The 18,991-nt window shown below is 53.0% G+C and overlaps 1 protein-coding gene across 1 annotated transcript in view; it reads left to right on the top strand.

Annotated features, from left to right (window-relative positions):
• Window positions 1-18,991, top strand: part of XKR6 (XK related 6) — a 275,797-nt gene that overhangs the window by 253,116 nt on the left and 3,690 nt on the right. The window contains exon 2 of the mRNA XM_079139948.1: window positions 606-802. Within this exon, the coding sequence (XP_078996074.1) occupies window positions 606-802 (197 nt within the window). The remainder of the gene's footprint in view (window positions 1-605; window positions 803-18,991) is intronic.

The following is an 18,991-nucleotide window of genomic DNA, read 5'->3' on the forward strand; positions in this document are numbered from 1 at the left end:
CTGATGTAAGGGGGACATACAGGCTGTGATAGGTAACTGGCCGCTCCTACTTGCCCCACCATCCAGCTGTGGGAGCCTGTGCAGGTGAGGTGACCTTTCAGGGCTCCAGCCGATCCTATCTGCCATATGGTGACATTACTACTACCTACTCAACACCTACATATGGCCACCAGGAAGTGGCACTTAGCGGAATGTCACGGATGATAATTCCCACCTTCTCTAGAGTGCAGCAGAGTGTCAACTCTATTGGAATGGTTCCCCTGGGCCCTGAACCCAAGGAAGCCCAACACCCTCCAGGCTCACCCGAGATGCTTAACTGGCAGGCCCTGGAAGATCATCTGGCGCCACTCTCCCATTTTCCAAGTGAGCACACAGGCCAGGACGGGAAGGACTTGCCTAGGGCTCCAGAGGTCAGATTTCTTCCGTGACCTGCCCAAGCACCATGTCCTTGGACCGAGAGAACCTCAGAGCCCCATCCAAGTCTCTGGGACCGTCTGTGCCCACGCAGGTGGGAGGGCAGGCCGACCCAGGCAGGGACCGCCGCGGTCCTTCTGCAGCCCCCGCCCCCACCCACGCTTCTGTGTTCTGTCCTGTGTCTCCGGCAGGTATATCCGCACCATGTACCTGGGGATTCAGAGCCAGCGGCAGAAGGAACACCAGCGACGCTTCTACTGGGCTATGATGTACGAATATGCAGACGTCAACATGCTGCGCCTCCTGGAGACCTTCCTGGAGAGCGCCCCCCAACTGGTGCTACAGCTCTGCATAATGATCCAGAAGAACAGCGCAGAGACGCTGCCCTGTGAGTGCCCGCTCCGGCCACGCCCCGCCCAGGCCCCGCCCCGGAGCCGCCGGGCCCCGCCCCCGCCCCGCGCCCAGGGAGGGCCTGGCACCTCCGCGCGCACTGCGAGCCCCAGCCTGAGTCCTTGGGACACGCAGCCCTGGGCCATGCTGACGGTGCCTAGGCAGCACAGGGGTTTCCCAAACCCCGAGGGCGGCCCTCGGCCTCCCCAAGACACTGTCCGCTGAGCAATGCAGATCTGGGTCTCCAGTGCGCTCGGGTGCAGAAGCCAGTCAGGCCCCCAGCAGAGCCGAGAGCCCTGGGTCTCCCAGCCAGGCAGGACGGCCCCTTCCCTCTGGAGCTGGCCCGACCCGGGTGTTCCGTGGGATGCAGGAGCTCAGGCCTAGAGAGAGCGTAGGACTCGGGCAGAATGGAGTGCTAGGCGTACTGGTGGTTGCAGACATTGTGAACAGTGGTGCCTTTACTTCAAGCTTATGTAGAAGTTTCACTTGTCAATCAAGGCTGAAGTAACTGTGCTCCTATTAAAGTTGGTGGAAGGGCTGGCACGCCGTCCATGGCCCCACCAACACCGTCTGGCACTAGTGACCCAGGTGTTTGTTCTTCAAGGAGCCTCAGAAGCTCCTCCACAGACATCGCGGTTTCTGCAGCCGTGGGAAATTTGTAAGGCACCCTTGGCTGGCAGAGAAGTGCTTGCAAGGCAGACTGCGCAGGTCAAGGCTCTCGGGTCACACCACAAAGCTGATGGCCAGTCCAGCCTCCACGGGCCACTCCCACACCTCCGAGCGCCTACCAGGGGACAGCAGCTCCGTGGGGAACGGTCTAGGATGAGAAGAGGCCAGAAATGCTGACTGGTTGGAGGAGATGGGGTATTTAGTCTGGGAACACTTGGACTACCTGAATCCCCCTGCTGGAAGGGCTGTCACAGGGAAGAGCCATTCTGAAGGGCAGTGCCTGGAGTTCAACAGGTGAGGGGCATTCTGTCTAGCAATGCAAAGACCAGGGAGTAGTGGGCTTCTCTGGTATTCAAAGCAGAGGTTGCTGAAGAGACTCAGCCCACGACCCCAGAGGCTCCCGTGAGCTTGATTAGCTCAGCAAGGCAGCAGGGGGAGTGGGTTCACCCTCTGCCCCTCCTCTCTCTGGTTAATGGCTGTTCTCCTGGGCTCTCACCTTCAGCCCTGTCAGGCCTCATACAGTGTTCAGCTACCTGTTGTTGTTGGTGATGGTGCTTTCATTGTAGACACTTCCTGAATGGACTCCGACCTTTCCTGGTGAGATCTGGTCTAATGGGTGGGCCTTGTGATGCTCCTGACTTCTTGATACTGTTGATGCTGTAGGTATTTAGAAAGGTCAATGGTGCTACCACTACCTCTTTACTAGTCAAGTTGTCCATTGGTCTTGCCCTGTGCCAACCTCCCCAGCTGTTACCCTCTCTCTGTCCTCTTGTCCTCACTGATCACTGGATTAACGGTACAATATTCAGCCTGCAAGATGGATTTGTATCCAGTTTTCCCACAAATGGAGACTCAAGTGAAATAATCATGATAATAATAATGACATTATGCTGGAGCTGTTTGGAGGTTTCTGGGCTGTCTTCCTTAAATCTAACATCTGAGAAGTTTAAAAAAGGATAAAACAGACTAAAGAGTATAGCATCTGATGTTCCATTTACACTGCTTTGGAAGGGAGCCTGGTATGTGGGAAAGACAGGCAGATGAGGCGACTTCTGGCTCTGCCATGCACTGACTTCATGACGTGGGGCACGTGCATTTCCTAACTGTGCTACCTCATCTGTAAGTGGGGATGATAGCTACTTTGGGGGCTGTTGTGAAGGTCAAATGATCCACCCACGAACCTGCACAAAGCATGGCTTGGCATGTTTTGGGTACTTGATCCAGTCAGCCCTTCCACAAAGTATATTAAGCCAGGTGCCATAGTATGTGCTGAGGAACCACAGAACAGGCAGGTATGACCCCCACCCTAATGCGTCTTCCATTTTCTCTGGGGAGACAAAGCAATGAGAGAATGTGGAGATCCAGAGTGTTGGGAAAGGAAACAGTGGGCAGATGGAGGTTTCTCTTGAGGGGAATCCAAAGGACGTGGTCGAGTCCTTGGAGGCGGTGATGGAAAGGTGGGAGTTCTAACTGGGCACTCTGGGGTGGAGGGGCCCTGCAGGAGAGGGTCTGGGGGTGGATGGAGACTTGACAGCCCCAACACCTACCTCACCCTCGGCTTTTCTGATGGGTCTGCGTGAACACTGGCAGGCATTTCTTGCAGGAGGGACTTGCTGCCCCCCACAGTGCTGGAGCAGGTCTGCTTTTTGGTTAAACCCGCTCTGAGTAGCTGTCCTACTTATTGGACTCTGACGGCCGGCCACTTCCTCTATCATCCCAGTACCACTGTGCGTCGGGTACTGCCAGGCTGGGAGCGTGTTTGTCGACACCTGCGCCTGTAGATCTTATCCACAGATATGTGTGTAGGTGCTCTGGGAGCTCAGATGTGAGGGTAGCTGTTTCTGGGGACACCACTGAGGAGATGGCATTTGATCTGGATGGATGAGTAGGAGCTGGCTTGGAAGGGAAGGTTGGGCATGGAACTGAAAATGCCGAGGACCCCAGGGGCAGAAGGGAGTGGCTCTGGGTGCCTAGGGCACGGTTGGTTCAGGGAGTGTGGCGGACAGTGGCGGTGGTGGTGCTGCCAACCATGGTTAGTACCTTTGGGGAGCTCAGCTGTGTGCCAGAGACTAGTCTAGGGGGTTTATGTGGATTAACTAACCTTTGATCCCACAGCAGTCCTTTGAGGTAGACACTTGTGTCATTCCCATTCTGTGGGTAATGAAACTGAGGTCCAGAGAGGTCAGGACCTCTGCACATGCCCCGAGATTGTTGGTGTAGACTGGGTTCTTACCAAGGTACCTCAGCTCCCAAGCCAGTGCCCACAAGCAAGCGCAGCTGTGCTGTCTTGAAGAGACAGCCTTGTTGGATTCTGAAGGAGCCAGTCACTGATGCAGGGAGGAAGAGACTAATGTGTGCCATGGTCATGCTGAACACAGATATGTACCCACTGGCACCAGTGTGCACTGGTGTGTGAGTCCCAGATGCCATCACACTGGCTGGGCCAGAAGATGATGCTTCTGCCTCTTGTCCTACGAGTCCCTGCCATAGCTTGGCATTGTGAAAATGCCCACAGTCTTTGAGAACATCTTATTTGAACCACCTCTTCCAAGCACGTAGGGAAAAGCATTGCTATAGAGCTAAGCTTGGCCTGACCGGGAAGCAAAAGAATGGACCTGAGACTCAGGACCCTCCTAGTACTCCACCAATGACACACAAGTCACATCCTTTGGCCTGGCCATTTCTTGAAGATCATTTCTACTGGTGCAGACAAGACATGAGGACCACCAACTCTGAAGAAATACCAGAAAAGTGGTGACACACAGGCACCTACCATGAGAACCCCGAGTCTCTTGGGACATAACAGAAGTCCAGCCTCTTCTAAGGTTACCTGCCCATCTGCCTCCCTACACCGAACATCACTTTCTTCATGCTAGGAGCTGGATTTTCAGAAATTTATGTAGTTTAACATTTATTTTATAAAAAAGGAAGTTGAAGCTCAGAAAGACCAAAGAACTTGACCAAGGTGACTCACCAATTAGTGGGAGGGTTGCAGTTGCAATCCAGTGCCCCATTGGAAACCCATGTTTCCAATATGGCGCACATTCCTTGGTTCTTCTTAGAGTCCTCTGGCCTTGAGAAGCCAGGGAACCCCTGAGAAGCCTCAGAAAACCCCAGAATCCTCAGACCCTCTGAAGCACATGTGCCCCTCGACCCTCTAATTCAGGTAGGTGGCAATTCTGGTAGTCCTCGAATGGGATGAGGGCTTGAGCTGGGGCCATAATTTGAAGGCAGAGTGGCCTGTGACCCCAGGATAGGATCAATTTGGGCCATGCAGATGAGCTCTGTTCAGGGGCGGGGGCCTCGTCAAGGACCTGCTTCCTCTCAGGGCAAATGTTTCTCTCAGAGGTGATCAAGGCAGACTTTGGCTTGCTCTCTTGAGTGACAATCTGTCCTGCAACACTTTGCAGGATCTCTGGGGCCCTGCGAGTGGAAGTGGAGGTCTGCCTCCATAGAGCCACGTGTCCCACTCCTTTTCTTTAATATACAGGAAGCTGAAGCTAACACAGGGAGGGAAGTTGCCCAAGGTCCACAGCAGGGAAGGCACTCTCAGCAGGCTCTCCTGCTTCTGGCCACCCTGGGCCTGCAGTTGAGACAGCATGGCACATAGAGGCTGTGGTCCAGATGCCGGCCTTTTTCCAGGGAGTTCCCCACCCCACACCTTCCATCAGTGGCCACATCCAGGACCAAATTCATGTCAAAATCTAAAGTATCTTTACTAAGCAAAGAAGTATGAGAAAATCTTAAGCCTTTCATTTAAACATCGACTTTCCTTTAAGCAAATATTGAGCCCAAAGACACAATTAGCAGTCATTCTTTCTGTCTCTCTGGTGTCCACCTTTCTACTCACTTCTTTCTTAACTTCACATCAGGCTTCTTTTACATCAAAAGCCCTTCCAGAGACTGGTACTCGAGTTCGCATTTGCTTCTTTTGCTAGCAAGAACTCTGACTGACAGCATCTGAGCAACTCGGAGAGATGAGCATCCGTTACCCTTTTTCTGCTCCCATTAAGCTAAAATGCCTGGGCCTTTCTCTTCAGCTGCCTGTGCTTCTTTCTTGTCCTAGAAAAGATGAAGCGCTTCCTACAGGAAATCTCGGCTTCTACTGCTCTGCTCCCTGCCCAGGCGTCCCCTTGGCAAAAGGGCAAAGCTGCCCAGGGCTGCAGGTGCAGGAGAGGCTAGGGGCCTGCTCGTGGCTGTGGGGTCCACCCAGAAGACCCCATCCTTCCTCTGCCCACAGGGCAGGACATCAGGGTCTCTGCTCTTGGGTCTTTTTTTTTTTTTTTTTCTCATGCCAGGAAAGCTCTAGTGACATTGGCTGTCACTCTGTCTTGGACGCATTGTCTTAGTCCACTTTCTGTTGCTGTAATGAAATACTCAAGACAAGGTAATTTATAAAGAATAGAAGTTCATTTGGCTCACAGTTCTGGAGTCTGAGAAGTCCAAGAGTGTGGCGCTGGCGTCTGGGAGTGCCTTCTTGTGGCGTCATGACGTACTGGAAGGCTTCAGAAGCAAGGTGGGGCAAGTGTGCTAGCTCAGTCTCTGTTCCTCTTCTTACAAAGCCACCCATGCCTCATAGGGCCCTACTCTCACGCTTCATTTCACCCTAATTGCCTCCCAAAGGCTCACCTCCAAATCCCGTTAAATATAAATTTGAGGATTAACACAGGAGCCTTGGGGGGACCATTCAAACCGTTTCTTTTATTCCTTAGGATCTTGGTCAAAATGGGGAGAGGTTCCCACCTGGGAAGCCACGTGACTTACAGTGGGATCTGAAGGTCGTGGGTCTGTGGCCCACACCAGAGCCTTGAACTTTCCTCTTTGTTTTCTCATACGCAGGAAGTAAAATTTGTTACTGAAACAATCAGCCTGCTGCATCAAACAACTTTGGATAATGATGACCTTGTCCAGAAACATAAGGGGTTTCTGTGCCCCAACTCTTGCCAGTGCCCAGTGCTACCCAATGGGAGCCTTCTGAGTGAGGCGCTTCTCTCTGATTGGCCCTGCACTGAGCTGGGGGCGGGCCATTTCCAGGAAATGCTCGGGACTCTCAGGCCCGGTAACTGGCTCTGCCTGCATTTGACTGCAACTTCCAGGCAGCCCACTGTACTTCTTTGACGTGGCCACAGGCACATAAATGAAGAAAAAGATGTTCAATTCCCTATTGGCCCCTTCTCCTGGCTGGCCTGTGACATCTCCATCTTGAAATGGACAGAGGCACAGGGAAGGGGAGACCTCCTCTGGCAGGGCACAGATGTGGCTCTCTCGTTTTCCCAAGGATGTCTGTCCTCCAGCTCTACTTCTTCTCCTCTTGCAGTGATGCCATGAGGAATCTGCTTGGCATCTGCCCACAGAGTCCCCTGGCCAGGCAACTCCAGCTCACAGCCCTTCCTGGGTCCAAATCTTCTGGTTCAAAGTCACAATTAAAATATTATGCTGTTAAACGGAATCTGCAGTGATTTTAAACACAGATCTAAACCCTGTCACTGCCTCAGTTCAGCCTGAATCAGGCCCAGGTTGCCCTGACAACTGGAAAGAGGGAGGGTCTTAACACAGCAGAAAAAATATGAGAAAGGCCACCTAAATTGATCTCATTAGAGTTAATGCAGTTGAAATAGCAATTGGTCATTTGGAAGTGAGTGTGTATGAACTGCCAGAACAAAGAGGGATGTGGGGCTGGCTTCCTGAGCCAGCACAGGTGACCTAGGTGGCTCCCCAGAGGAGGGCTCTGAGGGCACAGGTTCAGAAACCTGAGCAGGGACAGGAATTGGACCCTTTATTCCTTTATTTAGGAACTACTTGTCAGTCACCTATTAAGTGCCTAGCATGGCTGTAGGAGCTGGGGACAGATAGAGCAAGAAGCAAGACAGGCGAACCCCTGTCCTCCTGGAGCGTATGCTTGGGGAAAGAAGTGATGCACAGAGCAAATATTTTGTTTCGTGTATTGGAGAAGAAGCTGTAGGAGAGAGGCAAAGCCAGGCAGAGAGGGGAAGAGCAGCAGGGCTATGTGCAGTTTCAGTAGGTGGGCAGGGCGTGCAGGAGGGGAGGGAGCCCCCAGTGATGGAGGCGGTGCGGAGTGGGGCTAACCTGCAGGGGTCCTCGGGTGGGTGGGAGCCCTCTGCTGCACAGCTCACACAGCTGCTCCCTGTGAGGGCTTCCCTTCTGTCCTGCACAGGGGTGCCCCTGGCTAAGGAGCACCTCATCCTAAGTCCTCTGAGCTGAGCTGACGCTGCAAGGGGTCCTGGGCCGACTCTTGACTCTCATCTCATCTGGGCTTGGCAGCAGAAGTGAGGGCAGCAGGGACTCCTGGAACCTCTCTCAGCCCTGGCCAGCCACATTGCTAAGGAAGGGGAAGTGGGGAAGTCTCCGTGAGCCGTGGGCAGTGGCGCGCTTTCCTTATGAGGCTAGAATTCACACCTCGGAGGGACTTCCAGCTCCAGGAAAGACTGCAGCCCTGAAGCTCATATTTATACTCCATGTACATTCTATATATATTTATGATCTATAAATGCACGTGTATATATAATATGTGTATATATAGAGTGTGTATGTACCAAAGATGTGCCTACATGTTCTATATTCAGAATTCATTACGTACTCAAAGTCTTTTTTTTACCCTTGGTTAACAAACAGTAAGCTGGGCTCAACAGCTCCCTCACCCAAGAACACACAGCTAGACCCAAGGCTATTGTAGCAGAGCCCTTGCCCCTTACAGGGCTTCTCACTGTTCCAAAGCTGTCACTTCTGAGAGCAATGGGGTATCAGCCTGGCTGGCTGTTTGCTCCTCAGTGAGACGGGAGTTAGTAAAACTCTCCAGGCTGAGTAGACGGCCTCCTTCACAGTGTGCTTCAGACCAACTAGGAGCCGGGCTCCTGCAAGCTTGTGCCGTACCAGCTGAGCGGCTGACATTTGTTCTAGAATCTCTAAGGCTTGCCTCTATCCAGCTGGCTGTGAAGATGGTATTTTGATATCTCTGACAGCATCTTAAAGGAAGAAACAAGTGAAGCGGAGGCTGGAGTTAGCTCTCCTCCTGCTGGGTCCTTTATGTGCTGGTGTTTGACCTTGAAGCTCCCCAAGTGGCCACAGGGCCCTGTGTGGGCTGCTCCAGCCCCCGGGAGGGCCCCAGTGATATTGCTCACAGTTTCCTGCTTCCCTGGCAGCTGCATGGAGATGCATTTGGGGGTTACTGCTTAAGACTGGGAGATGGTTCTCCAGTAACCAACCGCTCTTCACCAGACTAGGGGAAACAATTTCTCATGGCTGCTTGCGGTCCCTGCATTATACGCCAGGCCTCCTTCAGGATATCCCCATGCTCAGGGGAACTTCTTGGCAGGCCTGACCCTCCAGTTTTAGACACAGCAGGCTCCATCTGTTTGACTTCTATAGAACCCTGAGGACGGAGGAACATCCTCTTGCAGAGTGTCCCAGCCCAGTGCCTGTGGATCTGGGGTTGGGATCTGGGAGATGTCCTGTACCTCTCAGGATGCTCTGAGCCTCCACCCCCAGGTGCCAACAGTACCAGCACCAACTTATGAGATCTGATGTCTCTACAAAGTCGCCCCTGCTGGGAATGAGTGCCCTGCTGTTCAGTGAGTGATTGTGGGTGCTATTGGCTCTCTATCCTCTAGTCCTGGGGCCTGTAAAGATCGCTTTGTATGCAAAAGGGACTGTGCAGACATGCTGAAGTGCAGGATTTGAGATAGGCAGACCATTCTGAAGGAGGCACAGAAAAGCAACGTGACAAGGAAAACAGCACTGTCGGCTTTGGCCATGGAGAAAGGGGCTGTGAGCTGAGGGGTGCAGGCGGCTGCAGAGCTGGAACAGCAGAACAGTTCTCCCCAGAGCTGCCAGCGGGCCCCTGCCCACTTCAGACTCTGCCGCCAGAATTGGATGACCATACGTTCAGCTGTTTTTGGCCAAATAATTTGCGATCATTTGTTACAGCAGCTGTAGAAAATGAACAGTGGGGCAGGTAGATTAAAACAGAGCCACAGTTGAAGCAACTGTGCTGTGCTAGCCTGAGGCAATCCCAGGACAGTCAGAGAGATGGGTGTGTCTCCAGCCTCCTGCGGTCAGGATGTCCACAGCATCCCTGCCCGGGGTTGATATTTGCAGTGCTGCTTGGAAAGGGTGACTGGGAGGCCTCTGCTCAAGAGTTATTCGCTGGGTGACTGTGGACTCGGAGCTCACCAGAACAGATAAGTCAGTTTCTCTACCTTCAAAGATAAATGTTGGTTCTATCCAAAGGGAAGTCACACAGGAGGGAAGGAGAGAATCCACGGAAAATGAGGCTACGAAATAGTGGCCACCAAGGGCTCCCAGGGGGAGGTGACGCCTGGGCCAAGCCTGGGGCATCAGGAAGAGGGAGCAAAGCTGGTGCACGTGGGGTCAAGCGACTGTTTACAGCCTTGCAGGTGGGCATCGCCCTTTGTCCTGCACCGGACGCTGAGCCTGCCCCTGCATAGACGTCTCTCCCTCAGTCCTTATGGTAAAAGCCTCATGAGGGTTTTCAATTACTGTCACCTTTTCACGGATGAGGACGGATGCAAGATCAGCCTCCTGTGGTGGGAAGGTGGCAGCTCTGGCCTGGCCCTGGAGCATGTTGCTCACCTGTCTCTGTGAGCAGCTTGATCTCACCGGTCCTGAGCACAGGCCACGAGTCCCGTGTGGACACAGGCCTTGGGCACTACGCATGGCAACTTGAATTTGAGTTTGTTGGGGCAAGAACTGCTGGATGGTCTTCTCATTGTCTTTCAGGACATTGGAGGCTTTGGAGTTGGGTGTACTAGCTTTGAGTCCTCCTCTCCAACAGCTCAAAATACAGGTTTTATGACAGTCCAGGTATGGCAAAGTCAACAAGGCAGGAGACAACTGCCATTGGAGAGAGCCTGTTCTGGATCCCAGTGTTACTGTCCAGGGTGTTGGGCTCATTGTCTCCATACAGCAAAGAACTGAAAAGCAGGACAGACAGCAAGCTACAGGTAGGTTTATTACAAAAGTGAGGTAGACTCCTGTGAAGAGAAGGGGGCCCGGAGCTAAGAGTCCAGTGGGGGAGTTTTGGCCTGTCCCTTTTACGGTCCTTGGAATTTCCTCCTTCCCCTGTCTCCCCGCTGTCCACGCACTCCTCGCTGTTCTTGATTGGTGCCCCCTGTGTCCACGCGTCTGTTTTAGATTTTCTATTGGACCCTTGCTTGGGATCATGAGTACGGAAGTGTCCGACTGATCAGGTCCCTGCTTGTGTCCAGGAGCACTTTCATCAGGCAGGACGTTGACCTCACTGGAAGACCCTGCTCCTTCGTTCTGGCCCTGGCCCCACCTCCTCACTAGCCATCCTGCCCTGGCTGCCTATGCTCTTCCACGTCTCCCTCACCAGGAGTGGGTACACCATGCATCCATGGGTGGGTGTGCAGGAAGCGCCTGGTAGGTCAGAAGGCAGAGGGAGGGCAGAACTGTAGGTAAGAGCTTTGACTGGGGTTTCGGTAGGAAGAACAGGCAAGGCAGGGTACTAGGCTGAGGATCGGCTGCTGTGAATAATTTCAGCGGGCCCTGTGGCATAGGCTGGTGATCAGGGCAGGTGGCTCAGAGGTAGAACTCCACAGAGGAGATGGTGGGGTGTGGATTCTGGATGATGTGGTTGCATAAGAAAAGTGAGACTACAGGCACAGGGGTGGCGATCTTGGAAATGTCTGGGCCCTCCAGGGCCAGCAAGGCCCCAGATGTTAAAGCATCAGAAAAATGTGCGTAATATAGTCTGCATGCTGTTAAATAAAAAGACCTGTTTCATACAGGAATTCTTTTACCTCACTGAGCCTCAGTTCCCTTTTCTGCAAACTGGGGACACAGACATTCTGATGAGACTGTGTCAGGATTAAATGAAATGGTGTGTGAAGCATTCAGCATGGTATCTGATATATTGGGAACCTTCTATAAATGTTGGTTCATTTTCTCCCCTGCCTTTGGCTTCCAAGGCTTTCTTTATAAAGGACAAAGTACCAAAAGAGGGCACCAGGGAATACCCTCCCCCATCGTCAAAGAGAAGCCAGTCTTACTGGCTAAGAGGGGGTCACATCCCTTGCCCTGGGTACCCACTTCAGAATCTGAGGAGAGCTTTGGATTCTTCCATGAGAAAAACATCCAAGTGGGTTTGCACAGAATTCCACAGGACCAGCCTACCCTTGGGGCATTCTCTTCTGGGAATAGAAGAACTATAACCCCATAAGTAACAAGAGATTTATTATATCAAAGTGGTGGGAAAGGCCAGGGTGAAAGGCAGGGTGAAAGGGAGAGCGTGTGGGGTGGGAGGTAGCAGTGTTAAGTGTGGCACTCAGGGATGGCCTGGCCAAGACGCTGGCCTTTGAGTAAAGATCTCAGCAAGGTGACGTTTGGGTGCAGATGTGTGGATTTGGGGAAGAGCACTCAGGCAGAGAGCTAGCTGGTATAGAGGCCCTGACGCGAGAGCAAGAGAGGGCCTCAGAGGACAGGGGGCCCTGCATGGAGGCCTTGCTGCTGAAGAGCTTAGATCTGAACTTGGAAATGGGGCTGACTGAGAGGTGGACGCAGAGACCCAGCAGGTCCACGTGCAACTCCAAGGCACACCATAATTGGGGCCCTGGAGGCCCCTCCTAGGCTGCGGCCTTACTGGAGTGGTGTGGCCCGGTGCTCAGGACAGGCTGGCCATGCAGTGGGCTGCTCTACCCAGGGCCTCCAGCCACTGCCTTCGTTTGGTGTTCATTGTGTGTGGGTTGCGGGTCACTGTGAGGCCTCCCTTTCCTGGAGCATGGCCAGCCATTCTACCAGGCATGGGCAGCCACGGGGAGGGACATGTGTAGCTTAGTCATTCTGCCTGCTGTAGGGTGAATCGTGTTGGGGTAAGAGCAGATTCAGGAAGACCAGCTTGGGGGCCATTCCAAGAGTCCAGGCAAGAAAGATGAAATAGAGGTGTTCCCTCCTCCAAAGTTGCCTAAACTCTCAAGTAGGGCTCCCAGGGCGGATCCTCAGTGTTTCAGACCCACACATATGACTTTGTCAGTGCTTACAGAGGAGATCAGAGAGCTGACATGTGATAGCCAGACTGGTAAGAAGTTGATGTATACACCTGAGTCCTAATTTCCCTATTTTGTGAGTGAGGATGGGGAGATGTCGTTCCCACTGATGAATGAAGAAATCTGAGTTTGGGATTCAGGCACATCTGCATTCAAATCCTACTTTTGCTCCTTTCTGACTACCTGATATAGAAAAGTCCCTTAGCCTGTGAGCCTCAGTCTCTTCATCTTAAAATTGGCCTACTGCCTCAGATCTGCAGGGAAGAATAATTGAATTAGTACATGTCAAGTGTCTAGCTTGGAGTCTGGGCCAAAGCAGCTGTTCAGTAGAGGGGAAGTATTATTGCTATTGAAGACTTATTAGAAATTAGCAGATGATATGATATGCTAGAGTTGGGAAAGAGGTGTTTCGCATAAACCATGGTAAGACTGCAGGCTCTTTACCAGAAACTGCCTTCAGTGGCCAGTTTGGAATTCTGTCTGCCTCAGACCTTCTTTCTTATTCTAAAGAGCTTTTCAGCCAGGGATGGTACAACCCTCAGATTTTGGTTCCCCTGAGGCTCCACAGTCCTCCCTCCTGTGCTGATCCTATGCTGCCTTGCTTAGCCAGGGATTTTCCCAAACTCCCCAGCCATGCAGACTTGTCAGCTCTGAGGGCCACAGGTGGAGGTGGTAGACACTGGCCCTCCCTAAAGGCCAGTCCTGGAATATCTGAGGTGCCATGTGTACATCTCACAGAGACCACACCCTCTCCAGATACAGAAATGGAGAGAAGAGGTTTTGCAGGGTTTGTACAGGATTGCATTCAGAGAACACTCTTGGGTGTGCAGCTGCTCTTACTGTGTGCATGCTTTCTATTACTGTGCATGTACTTGAGGTGCATGTTTTGAAATCAGACTGCTTGCTTTGTCGCTTTTGCAAGTGCGTCAAAAGCACAACCCTGACTGGTAGCCAGAGAACCACCGTGGGCGGCTTCACCAGTTTGCCTGCCCATAGCTGTGGGAATGTGAAGCCTGGCCCTTCTAATTTGCCTAGATACTCACCAAGCTTTCCAAGAAGGCTGGTTGATCTGGCCAGTGGTATGCTGGGAAATGTGTAACAAACAGCCCTGGGCAGGACTGGGTAAGCCCTGGTGAGTAGTGTTTGCCAATTTCCATGGTGTAAATATTCTCACCAAGCTCCAGCATGACATCAGATAGCCTGCAAAACCTCTGACCTTTCAATCATGGCTGATCCTGACTCCGGACAGGAGCAGTCCCAGGCTCCAGGTTTACCAGCTATGTGACCTTGCTCAGCATCTTTGAGGCTGGCTCAGGAAGCCCAGGATGCTTATTCCCTGTCCCAGTGGCTGCCTGTAGAGGAAAGTGCCTCCAGGATCGCTCCCTTGTGCGCACCTGGGCGGAGGCCAGGAAGGAGATAGCCTTCGTGCTTGGAGAGGTGGTGGGCATAGCTGCCTTATCTTTTTCTGGGAATGTTTCCAAGAGAAGACTAGGCTCTTTAAAAATGTAGGAAATGGGGGGATTTTGATGGATAGAGAGGGAAGATAGCCACTAAAAGGAGCTCAGTGCAGGGAAAATACACACCCTGAGTTGGTCACGCAGATGGTGCAGTGTCCCCCAGCGTCACTAGCAGGGTGGGAGGGGGATGAGTGGTGGACACTGTCCTTGGCATGAAGATGGGCAAGTGGCCAGCTAAACCTGGATCTTGCTTTGGGGAATCTCTAGGGCTACAATGCCAGATGGCTCAGGAGGGCTTGCCTCGTGGAGAATGGCTGCCATTGCATCTAAGTGTCTTCACTTCCGCTTCACTTTCCCCATCTGTTAGGAGGGATAGTATGGCCAGAATGAGAGGACTTCCATAAAGAGCACACGGCTGACAGTCAGGGTGGCAGGAAGGCAAGCAAGGGACAGCTAGTTGTCAGGGACCAAAGAGGACGGAGGGGACTCCAATCCCTAGTGTCACATGGAGTCAGGCAGAAAGGCCCAGAACCATCCTCAGTCCTCCACAGACCCCTCCTAGAAGCTGGCCGACCTCCAGAGAGCTCCCAGGTGAGGTGGGGATGGAGAGCAGTGGTGTGGGGAGTGAAGAGAGCCAGGCTGCCTAGAGGATTGGAGCCGAGACAGACAGGGGTGGCATCAGGAGAGGACACAGGCCAGGGGCTGTTCTCTGAGCCCGTGTCTGGTGCTTCATGCTGATGGGAAGGAGTGGGAAGAAGGAGCTGGGGCGAGGGTCTCTGCATGGCTGCTCTTCCTCGCTGGTCCCTGTTCTGCACTTAGTGCCTGTTCAGTTCCTTTAACTGTTTCTGCAACATGTAATTTGGTGGTGGGGTTGGGTGCCCCATGGCAGAGGGTGGTGTGGGGCGGCTGGTGACAAGCCAGGCCTTGCACATCCCGTTGTGCCAACCAAAGCCCCGCAGTGCCCCTCAACTCTCAGAGGTGCTTGCCGGCCATCTCCAGTGCTCCGCTAGCCCGTGGTTCACAGAGTGCTCCTCTCAAGAGGCAGGTTCTTGCAGGAAGCTCTGGCCATCTCTTCTCTCCTCCTGACCCCTTTCCGGGGGAGCCTCAGGGCTCCCTTTTGCTGATGGATTGAGGTAGCTAGTCTGGCCACCCTGGGTGGCAGCCTGGCCCTGTCCTGATCTTATGGATCTCTGCCTCCCTGCCTTGCCCTGATGGCCAGGCACCCTGCCGCCCCTGACCTTCTTCTGCCTCAAACGTCCTGACTCTTCCTCCTCATCTGCTGCGGCCAGATTTGAGTCCCATCTTTCCATTGTCACCTCACTTTTCCCTTTTCCCCTAGCAGCAAAAGTTCAACTGCAGGGGACCTTTAAATATAGCGTTGAGACCACCAAGTTGGACCTCTCCCATGACTGTTTGTTGCTCCACTTGGGGGCCCAGGGTGTGATCATTACATTTACGGAGCCTGGGACCTGAAGCCCTTCTCTGTAGACCTTCCAAAGGCAGTTGTCCCTGCCAAGGCTCCAGCTTAGCCATTCCCCAGCTGACTTGCTGGGTGGGCAAACTGGAAGCTCCAGTTGCTGGTCTGCACCAGGGAGAGAGTAAGCAGGGCACTGCCCAGAACTTGTCGCATCCTGACAAGAAGCCTCCAGTGGTTTCCAGTCTGGCCCTGGGAAGGCACCAAGTGATGTGCTGTGAGTGGCAGTAGTTGACCAGAGGTTCTCCCAGGCCCAGGCATTTCCCTGGGCCTCCCCAACCGTCCTGGGTTGACCTCAGACAAGACAAAAACCTCCGGGTGAGCCACTGCAGAGGAAGAACCCTATACTTCCTCCTGGGTAATGGGATGCACGCCGGCCTGTGAGGATTGACCACTCATGGCGAAAAGTGATAGCGGCTGTTTCTATTGAAGTCACCTCTTTTTTGGGTTTCAGTGTTACTCTACTGAGGAAAGCTGGGTCGAATTCAAATTTGGATTTTAGCTCAAATAATCAAGGGCTCTCAGATTTCCACGGCCACTTCGCTTTGGCCACTCCCGTGAGACTCAGATCCTTTGGTGCTTTCTTTCTTACCCTCACCTGGCCATTCATGAAGGCCAGCACTGGGTACCTGTAGTGCAGTGGTCACTTTCAAGGCCATCAGAGTGGGACTATGACTTTAACTCCTGCTTCTCTCTCTTGGTAGGTGTATGCTACCAAAATCAAAAATTTTTAATTCAAGAACTTTTAAAATTTAAGAATTTTTTTCTTACATGTTTTTATTTATAAAATGAGATTAAATAGAGAACTACTTCAGTTTCCCAAGGCAACCGCCACAAAGTACGCAGTCCTCTTGGCTTCAACAACAGACCATGATTTCCTCCCGGTTCTAGAGGCTGAAGACCGACCAGATCATGGGGTCTATGGGGCTGATTTTCCCTGAGGTTTGTTCCTCTGCTAGCAGATGCTGCCTTCCCTATGTCCTCATGTGCCCTGCCTCTGTGCCCACGTGATCCTGGTGTCTGTTCAAACTTCCTTTTCTCCACGGACACCAGGAAGATTGGGTCAGAGCCACCTGCATGACCTCCTTTCACCTTAGCCGCTCTGTGAAGACCCCGTGTCCACATTCTGAGGTACTGGGGCTCTGGACCTCTTGCAGACATTTGGGGGGACACAGTTTGCCCATCACTAGTTCATCTTTCACAGGGTGCTTCCGGGGAGATCCTGCTGTCAACGCTCAGGGAGTCAGGCCTGTGTTGTCTGGGACAGCCGGGCACCCCGGGAGGTTTCAGAGCATGGAGCCCACCCCCGTCCTCTCCCTTCACAGCTCATTCCTCTCAGCCTCACCCTGGTGAGTCCCCCGGGTAGCTGGCCGCCCAGGCACCCTCCTGTGGTGGCCCTCCCCAGAGGACTTGCACTCGTGATCCTGTTGGTTGGTGATGCCACAGGTATTGGCCAGGGAGAAGATGCAGCAGTGGCCAAACCATGGACGTTTGATCCACCCACCAGGCGACAGCTGATGAGCTCTGTGGGGGCGGGCTGAAAACAGGGCAGTCTGACGCCCACGTCACTTCTTGAGCTCCCAGAGGCAAAGCGTCTCTCTGGTGTGAGCATCCAGTGAAAATTCTCATTTCTGAAGGGGACTTAAAGCGGGCCTGGGTTTTCTGGTCTCCTCTCTGGGATGGGCTCAGCCCTCTGGCAAACCAAATGCATGCTTAGAGCCTTGGTTAGATGGAAAGTTCTTTGGTGCAGTGGTGAATTAGGAGGCAGCTGGGGTGAGGGTTTGGGCCGCCCTCAGCCAACCCCCTCCCCACATGATGCCTGCTGCCAGCAGCAGGAGGGTGGGTACTGCATGGGCACGAGCCCCACCTGCAGCCCCCAACTGCCCGCCCAAACCCCCATCTGCTTCCTGTGGAGTGAGCAGGAGCGTGGGTTTGGGAAGCTCCCCTCGGCTGTATGGTGGGTGATTCCTAACGTTACCAGGTCCGGAGCAGCTGAGGCAGCAGCAGGGCAGGGCAGGCTCCAGGCCTCAGCGTCCCAGTCTTCCCTGCGCCACTTCCTGGACCCTCCTCGTAATTCAGCGGTGACAAATCACAACATTTGGGGACCATTTGTGTCAGTATCCACAGAGAAAATCAGAAACCTCCACCACGAACTGGGCAGCGCCTGGCCAGCTGAGGCAGGAATGAATTCAGCAACACATAGTAAAGACCTGAGCCAGAACAGAAAAACATGGTGGCAAAACCAGCCTGGCAAGGGTGGCCTGGAAGGCAGGAGGTGAAGAAGAATCGTATTTGGCCCTGCTACTGGTGACCATGTACATTTGAGTTCTGATCTGTTTATGTTTGACACAGATGGGGCTAATGTCACCACACACAGGACAGTGAAGGCTGAGGGCCCCCCTCTCCGCACCCTACTCTAATGTAAAGCACGCTCAGAATTAGACCCCACTGGACTGTGCTCTGGCAAAGCTGAGCTGCTTTTCTTGTTTTATGAGCTCAGCACTCATGTTTTCCTGAATGGAAAGTTATAGGGACAATAATAGATCCTGCTCTACTTGAAGGAAGCCCCAAGCCACGCCTTCTTCTCATTCTCCTTCCACGGGTTTGCGTTCCCGCCAGACGTGTTACTATTCACATCAGGGAATGAGTTCGGCCTGATAGCGGTGGAGTCATAGGACATTTGGGAGGAACTTCCTGAGAGTTTTCCAGTGTTGGAAATAAGGCTGGTGCAGACTACCGGGAGGTGACTCTGTGTGCCTTGTGCCAGAAACCCACAACCTAGATCAGGTGTGCCCAAGAGGACCTGTCCCGCTCTCTGCCCTGGCCTGACAGCACGAATGCAGCTGGGCTCCAAAACTTAGCCCAGGAGCCACACACAGCCTCTGATATGCAGCTGAGGGGGCTGTGTGTGCCGCGAGCGAGGTGGGATATGTAAACGTCCCACATTGAGGACTGTCCAGAGAAGCGGGGGAAAGCACCTCCCAGCTCCTAAGGGGTATTCCGATTGGTTTTCATGGAAAAAATGGCATCATTTCTCATCCCTACTGTTTGTTTGGAATTTCAGTTGTTATTACGCAAGCTGCACTTGCTCACTGTAGCTGTCGACTGCCCAGCTGTTTTCTGTGCCTGTGCCAATATTCTGGCTTGCACCACAGTTTTCTGCAAGCTGAGACCCTGAGCTGATAAGAGAGGAGGGAAGGAGGGGGCCTTCTGTGACGGGACTGTCCTGCAGCAGGACTTTGATTCTTCTTTGAGGTTTGGATTGTTGCAAGGAGGTGGGTAGGGACCCAGGGAGAGCAGGACAGGAGGGTCTGCAGCAGCTGAATTGGCCTCTGTGTTGTACAGGGCTCCTGGATCCGTTCTACTGGCTTAAGAAAAAAAAAAAAAAAAAAGGATTGGGTATCTTTGATTTTTGCCTGGAAGAATGTAACAGGGGAATTGTGCTCTGGGATGGGCTGGGGGTAGAAAATGTGGTTGGGAGATAGCTGCCAGTGGGTGGACATTCAGGTCTCCCACTGCATTTAGTTCGATGTGACGGGGTCTGG

Source organism: Sciurus vulgaris (genome assembly GCF_902686455.1).
Source record: "Sciurus vulgaris genome assembly, chromosome: 5".
In the NCBI taxonomy this organism is placed as follows: domain Eukaryota; kingdom Metazoa; phylum Chordata; class Mammalia; order Rodentia; family Sciuridae; genus Sciurus; species Sciurus vulgaris.